The following is an 8,103-nucleotide window of genomic DNA, read 5'->3' as shown; positions in this document are numbered from 1 at the left end:
TTAGCATTTGCGATCAGTTAATCTTTCCTGTAATATAGTTGATCTATGATTAATTTTGATCAATCTCAAATTACTAAAATTGACAAAAACTTGTGTAAGACGGTCTCAGGGTCGTATTTTGTCAGACAGATCTCTTATTTGAGTCATCCTAAAAAGTATTACTTTTTATGCTAAGAATATCACTTTTTATTGTGAATATCGGTATGGTTGATCCGTCTCACAGATAAAGATTCGTGAGACTATCTCATAAGAGACCTACTCACTAAAATTTATGTATTATAGGAATGATTCTTAGAAGTTTCAAAAGTCAATGCGTAGACAAGAACAACTCCTATAGGATGAATTAAATCCGGTGTAGTGATAATCTTTTGTGTGAGCGCAACACCTATGAATAGTCGATAATCTAACGGATGTAACACATCTTATGATAATATCTTTTTCATGGTTCTGGATTACGTCATAACCGAAATTTAAACGTCATCATCAACTATGCCGAGCTTAGATGCCATTTATTTGAAGTTCTTCTTCATGAAAAACATAAAATGTAAAATTATTACAACTTAAACATTGTCATCTTAGGCAAATTCAAACAGAAAATCAAAGTAGGACACCATCATTGGTGATTTAACTTCATCCAGCGGTACTGATACACTCAATAGCCTGTTTGCATATACCAGTCATGGTCGCCTCCGGTCCATAAACCTACAATTTAACAAAGTTGAAGTGAGTTATTAAAGGGTTTTTTTTTTTTTTCTCTCTTTTTTCGCGACGGATAATATGACAAATTTACTAATATAACCTCGACGGGAACTCTGATTTCTTCTGCAAGAGTTCTCATCCTTGCAAGGCCTCTTTGGTAATTTGGACCCCCTCTTCTGACATATAAATGCATTCTTGAAGCCTTAAGCTTTGCCTCCTGTTTTTTAAAGCAGCTAAGTTACTTGTGTGCTTCTAAGCAGAGTATGATCCGGCAAGAGGGGATGAAGCCGGAGTTCAGTGAAGTATAAAACACCGCCGGTTGTTTACCTTTTCTTTCAGAGCTCGAATAATGCCACTAAACGTAGCAGCAACGTCGGTGAAGTTAGCTATCCCACCACCGATCACAAGGGCTCTCTTCCGGCCATCAGGCTCTGCAGTCGCGCACTTCACGAAAAGCGTCAATATTTTCTAGTCCGTTTCATAAAATCACGTTACAACATCTATCTTGTGCCAGATTCTGTTTGGAACTAAAGAAAGAAATTAATGTGATAATTTATGCAAAAGTATAGAGTCCTTACATCTATCACAACTCTAGCATACTGCAAGACCTCCTCTTCATTCGGGGCACCGCTGTATTCTGCATAGTTCCCAAGCTCAGAAGCAAAGCCAAGATCTCCAACCTGTGCTCAAACATGATAGAATACGTAAGGCTCGATAAAATGGGAAGAAACAGAGAAAAATATGAGATGAAAAACGTACAGTATCTGCGTAAATAACACTTGCTCCTCCTCCGGCCACCATGGTCCATATCCGCCCTTTCGGGTTCAGGACTGTGAACTTGAGAGATGCACTCGTCTAAATCGATGGCCAAAAAAGTCACCACGGCTAATTTTTTAGGCTAACGATTAACGAAAAAAGATTGATCATCTGCACACACCTTCTCATCAAGTTTATGGATGAAGCTTTCCCTCGGACTCATGACTCTCCCAAACGGCATTGGGAATTCTATATTTCCCCATCTGCAAGACAGTGTAATGCTAATATGTAAAATGATTTAAGCCGACAACATCAGTAGATTTTCGAACTGTACATAGTCGCGTACTTTTTGAAGTTCTTGAAAGCAGCAGTATCATCGAGTTCTCCTCTTATATCCAAAGGATAAGGCTTTCCATCTACTAAGGTGAATGGATTCATCTCAAGAAACACGAAGTCCAAATCTGAGACGAATGAGATCTCGGATCATTACCAAAAACAGATGGTTCATTCAACTACCTGAGATGTGCTTGCTAGTAGGTAATGTTTAAGTTGGGGTCTAAGTTTATTAAACATACCTAAAAACAAATCATAGACTACTTTGATGAACTCCTTGATCACCCCTTTAATCTGGACATATTATGTAAAAGAATTTCAGCTTATACACAAGCAAAGAATTGACAAAGAAAGAAAGACATGTATGCCTTTCATTCACACCTCCGCAGTAAGGGCTGTCACAAGTGGGGCACATAGATCTGATGTAAAAATCGCCCCCGTTGGCACGAAGATAGTCTTGACCTGAATAGAATAAAAGATAATGCATGTACTACTCCGGTAAGTGTTGGAACCAAACGATAATAGTACGCAAGAGTCTTTGCGTGCTGTACCTTATCCCAGTTCTCTTCTATTTCAATTCCTCCACATTCTGAAAAGCTGATGCTGCATCCAAGTCTCTCGGAGACAATGTTTAGGTAAAATTCTTTGTCGTGTGGAACAAATGGTTCGACAATGATCGTTGTAATAAGCCCTCTGCATCCCCCAATCTCTACCTATTCAATAAATGGAATGGAGTAATCAAACAACAATAAACTTCATTGTCTATATCATAGATTTTTGTGAAATTATCATAGATATAGCGTGACAGAATGTTATTATACTTCTTTTCCAAGCTGTTCTTTAACAAAAGCAGCAACTCCATCCAAATCCAGGTTCAACACAACAAGACCACTCTTGCCACGTTTTCCGAATAACATATCCGGCTTCACAACCAGTTTTGTTGATGAGAGCCAGGGCTCTTTCTCTACCAGTTCTTCGAAGTTGGTAGATTCGGTTATCTAAGCCGTCACAGAAAATATAGAACCTTATCAGAAATTAAGAATGAAAACATCTTGCTGATATATTTATATTTAACTTTTTCAGAATCTGCAAGTATACACCATTTCAAAGTCCATTCAGGGCCATATCTCCGAGGACCATTCAAAGAGGTATATTCGATGCCGAATTTCAAATAAGCTATATATTATCTTGTCCGGGGGAGCTAGAGATGGAAAGTTTAGATCATTTGCCTCATTTGTTCCAAAAGCTCGAGATATTAGCTCTTTATCACAAGAAATCTCCTTCAAAAATCGCAGTTTTCCATAACAAAAAATATATATGTGTAACATTACCAGATGAACTATTTCTTCTACCTATTAAAATCTTGCTCACCACTGATTCAACCTACCAAATACCCACTTAAGAGAAGAAACTGAAACTATATTCAGGGGAAAATTACAAAATCCGTCCTATAAGTTCGTTCTGCTTTATCTTTTGGTCCTGTAAATCATCAACACTCGCGGGAAAAAAGACTAAAAGTGAAAGAAAAACGATCAACTTATTGGACTAAGACCAAACGATGATGAAAAACAATAACATTCTAACCAAACATCTTTGTTCTATCTAACAGCATCAACCAATAGTTCATCTGTTCTTCTCAACTCCAGCAAATTCTTACCAATAGCCATCAAAATATCAGAAATCCAAAAGAAAAGAGTTAAACTCACTTGCACACATTTCATAGCCAATTCAGACCCAGAAATCCTCTTGAAATTCTCTTTCAGTAGTCTTTTGGAAACATACTCCCTGATCTTCTTCCTCGCCATTTCTTTTATGCTACCTGATGATAAGATGAAGAATTCTTGAATGGAAATCGAAATCGACTCATCTATTACACGTTCGGGATTACCTTAAAACTCAACAAAATACTAAGAAAGTTGCGATCTTTACCGTTAAAAGAGGACCCGATATATATCTTTATATGGAGACTGATGGATGCTACTCAGAAACTTTTGAACTCAGATTGAATCTTGGCATTGTGTTGGCTCTATTTATAGTTGATTTTCAGTTAGAAGGATGTAATAAAAATAACAATATATTAATTTTGTAGAGGGAAATTGAGTCGAGCCGACCCGAACCGTTTCCGAAAGACCGAAATAATTGGAACCGGAGACATAGAGTTATGGTTCATTTCTGGTTGTAGAAAACAGTAACCGGAATCATATGGAAGTGCAACTACTATACATAGACATCTTAAATTACGTGATTAAACTATTTGATTCATATAAATTATATTTTGTGATACCCTTGTCCCACATCGAAAAAAATCAAGATTTAAAATGAGTTTATAATGACTTACAATGGACTTCTATAGCAACTTGGATTAATCATTTTCGTAAAACGAGGACTGAATACGAAGTAGTTGCTATAGGGGCTCATTGTGCAGTCACGCAGCCGCGGGCCCGGGCTCGAGGTGTGACAGAATGGTATCAGAGCCGGTCACCGGCCTGGAACACCGGGAAATAAGTGCTATGCGGGGCAAAGTGCTACGTGCATGGGAGCCACCTCTTGAACCTGCGGGGCAAAGTGCTACATGACGGGAGCCACCTCTTGAACCTGTAGGAGCCACCTCTAGATTCTCGGTGCTGGTGGATCGAGGGGTCAGGTCGCGACGAGGACGTCGCGTTCTGAAGTAGAGGTGATTGTGATACCCTTGTCTCACATCGAAAAAAATCAAGATTTAAAATGAGTTTATAATGACTTACAATGGACTTCTATAGCAACTTGGGTTAATCATTTTCGTAAAACGAGGACGAATACGAAGTAGTTGCTATAGGGGCTCATTGTGCAGTCACGCAGCCGCGGGCCCGGGCTCGAGGCGTGACATATTTAATTCTTTATTTTTCTAAATAAATCTAAAAAATGTTAATAATATTTTATATAATTGTTGATCAATTAGTTTAACTATCTCAAATATTGTCTGAACAAAATTTTAGTTCAGACCAAAACCAGTGTGAAATTTTGAAAATCCTTATATTTAGTGGCATAAAAATGTGGCTTAATGACTAATTAAACATTGCTTTATGGCCATGAAAATGTGGCTTAGTGGATGAATAATTATGGAGGAAACTTTTGCTTGAAAATGAGTAGATTGTTGCACGAGTGTTTTGTTGTTGAATTACTTTCGAATATGAGAGATTTCGAGCTTGTGAAATATAATTTATTTGTAACAATTGATACTTTTTTATAGAGAGTTGGTAAAGAACCCCACTATATGTCATGATCTCATGTCTCATAAGTCATTATTTCATGATTATTCAATTATTAAGCCACGTTTTATGTCCACCAAGCCATGTTTAATTAGCCACTAAACCAAGTTATTATGCCACTAAGTATGTAGATTTTCAGAGTCTTCATAAGTCAGAATCAGAACCAGAACCAGACCAGAACCAGAATTAGAACCGTTAAAAGAACCGAAATGACTTATCATTCAAGCGGTTTAATTCCGATTCTACTTTTTTTTTTTTTTTATGAAAAGAAACCATGGACTTGAAAACTTTTGGTGTGTTAATAAATAATATAATTTATTGAAGTTTTGACTATTTAGAATGGTCCAACACGTGGAACTCGATTGCACAATTTTTTGGCAAGCACTTTGGACTTCACTTGGTTGTTTTTGGTACTCTTCCGTTAGACATATGATAGTGTTGCTGTCAAGGTATTCAAACAAGAGTGTAACATTGATTTCGATGATACGTCTTAAAAATTAATTTGTGAAACGATCTCATAAACGTTTTTGAATTTATTGAAGCCTGAACAGATTCGTTTTCCAATTTATTCAAGATCTTGAAATAACGTATATTTAGTTCTCATATGATATCAATGAATTTAGTCTCGATTTCATAAGATGGCAAACACGTCGATCCGGATAATTTCTACTAAAGGCAAACATGTTTTTCTTGTGCCCTTTTCGAATATTTTCCCAATATTTTAGTTTCAATCTAATTTTTACTATTCACATTCTCTAATTTATCAACATGTACATATGAAATATGTTTTGTAAACATATGCTGATCGTGGACATAATAAAATATGACTTGAATGATTGAGTTATACTTTTAGAATTTAGACAATTTGATCTTATTGTTAACATGACTTATCTTTCTGTCACAATCTAAGAAAACAAACGCATTGTCACAATAAAAAGTAATATTCTTAACATAAAAGTAATATTTTGCCGAGATTGCTTTTCAATAACCATAAATACACCAACTCTATTGTAATTTTAAATATTTCATTAGGTGCACATGATTTTTCAACTCAATTCAAGATTTACATATATCATAAAACAAACTTATGCAACTTGATGTTTATGAAATTTTAAGTTAATTCTTCAAGACATTCTCCGCAACAAGGTAATGTTTGATAATAAGAAGCCGAACAAGGACACTATCTTCATGAAGATAAAGATCCATACCTACATATGTGTACATGAGGCAACAAATGTTCTGCTATAGCTGTAGTTGTTTTCTACTTTTATTTATTGTGTTAAGTTGTTGAAGTATGATTGATTAATATCTCCTGGGGATGCCCAGTATATTTATACTATAAGCTTTTTATCCTTTTTAATGAATGCACGCATTTCATTAAAAAATCAACTACAAACATAGGTTTTCCAACATTTATTAAGACTCAACATTAAAACTCATACACATAGTTGTTTCATGTTATTTAAATCCACTTCATAAAACTAAAAGAATGATTTTGAAAATTCATCAAGTGGAATTCATATACTAATAAAGTACATATAAAATAACAATGAAAATAAGGTAGCCTCAACAAGGATATAATTCTGGACTTCCCATAAGACCAAATAATTTATTTGATTTTTCTTATTAACATTTTTTTGAGCGATCCTAATTGTATAAAATTTGTCTAGTGTAGTTTATCTGACTAACATGGTCTAAAAGCTATTGTGTTAGCCCTGTAGATGCTATATATTCAATTGACATAAAATGTGATATTTAAGGATAAGTTAGATATATTATTTGATCAATATTTTTTATGTTACTGAACTTATTATATTTTTATTTTTAAAATCAACGGTCTTCTCCTATATAAAAAAGTGAAAAAAAAAATCATATGATATATATTTCTAGAAGAAAGTTAAAAAATTAATCTTTAAAAAGGTCAAATGTTTCTCTCAACTCCAATGCATGGTAACAAGCAATGCCGTGTTTATGACCATTAAATTTACCTAATTAGCAAATCCCTACTCTACTTATCATCGCCGGCTCAATTAATCTATCCATAATTTTTTTAAAAATAATTCTATATGCTATTCGAAATGATAATAATTCGAAAAGAAAGTGGAAAAGTATCGCCACACGTATATATATTTTTGAAGAGTATGTTTTGTACGAGACGACGTCACATATCTATATTCAAGAGGTTTGTCGATTTGATCTACTAGATTAAAAAAAATAAGACTTTTGATATAAAAGTGTGAGCCTCGACTTGTAATATCATTATATTTTTTTAGCTTACAATAGCGAAAGTATGTATAATAATTGTGTGGGGCCCTTGGCTCCTAATCGTTATTATCCGTTGTCGTAGCCTTTTAAAAACTGTTGTAACTGATTTTATCGACGGAGTTTATCCGTTGACGTTGAACGGATTTTATCCGTTGTCGTAGCCTTTTAAAAACTGTTGTAACTGAGGGTGTTGTTGAAAGTCCGTTCAACGACAACGGTTTTTACCCGTTGTGGTAGGTAGCATTTGCGACGGTATATAAAATCGTCGCAAAATCCATTCGCGACGGTTTTAATCATAACCGTCGCTAAATTTAGCGACGGCTTACATATAACAACCGTCGCTAAATTTAGCGATGGTCAGCATATAAAAACCGTCGTCGTCGTAACATTTAGCGACGGTCTTTAATCATGCATTCCGTCGCTAATTTGTTTCGAAAAATAAAAAAAAATTCTTTTAATAATTTAATAAATCTAAAAGAAACTAACAATCGAAACTATAATCGTGTAAAAGAGAAAAATTTTAAGTGTTTTAAATGTAAGAGAAAAAAATTTTAAGTGTTGTGAAGGGATAAAATTGTGTATTAGAAAAATTTTAAGTGTTGTGTGAAGTGATAAAATTGTGTATGAGAGAAAAATTTTAAGCGTTGTGTGAAGTGATAAAAATGTGTATGAGAGAAAAATTTTAAGTGTTGTGTGAAGTGATAAAAATGTGTATGAGAAAAAAAATTTAAGTGTTGTGTGAAGTGATAAAATTGTGTATGAGAGAAAAAGTTTAAGTGTTGTGAAGTAGTGAGAAAAATTT

General features: G+C 34.6%; 1 protein-coding gene across 1 annotated transcript; it reads right to left on the bottom strand.

Moving 5' to 3' along the window:
• Positions 1-529: 529 nt before the first annotated feature.
• Positions 530-3,840, bottom strand: LOC140819533 (ATP-citrate synthase alpha chain protein 1-like). Its single transcript, XM_073179664.1, has 13 exons — positions 3,718-3,840; positions 3,495-3,607; positions 2,610-2,786; positions 2,340-2,501; positions 2,170-2,250; positions 2,031-2,082; positions 1,802-1,916; positions 1,637-1,718; positions 1,459-1,554; positions 1,278-1,379; positions 1,027-1,143; positions 800-916; positions 530-702 (listed from the first exon to the last, which is right to left on the bottom strand). Exons 2-13 carry the CDS (start codon positions 3,591-3,593, stop codon positions 631-633), a joined length of 1,272 nt encoding a protein of 423 aa, XP_073035765.1. The 5' UTR covers positions 3,594-3,607; positions 3,718-3,840; the 3' UTR covers positions 530-630.
• Positions 3,841-8,103: the final 4,263 nt, after the last annotated feature.

Source organism: Primulina eburnea, chromosome 18 (assembly GCF_022965805.1).
Source record: "Primulina eburnea isolate SZY01 chromosome 18, ASM2296580v1, whole genome shotgun sequence".
NCBI lineage: Eukaryota > Viridiplantae > Streptophyta > Magnoliopsida > Lamiales > Gesneriaceae > Primulina > Primulina eburnea.
Note: the sequence above shows the minus strand (reverse complement) of the source record. Positions and strands in the feature narration are given on the sequence as shown.

What these genes read in the sequence shown, in the direction of transcription:
- LOC140819533 (XM_073179664.1), bottom strand. Translation starts at nt 3,593, where the DNA reads ATGGCGAGGAAGAAGATCAGGGAGTATGTTTCCAAAAGACTACTGAAA. An exon ending in GTGTTATTTACGCAGATACT is followed by an intron (nt 1,380 to 1,458) that starts GTACGTTTTTCA and finishes GTTTGAGCACAG; the next exon opens with GTTGGAGATCTTGGCTTTGC. An exon ending in TTCGAGCTCTGAAAGAAAAG is followed by an intron (nt 917 to 1,026) that starts GTAAACAACCGG and finishes TTTAAAAAACAG; the next exon opens with GAGGCAAAGCTTAAGGCTTC.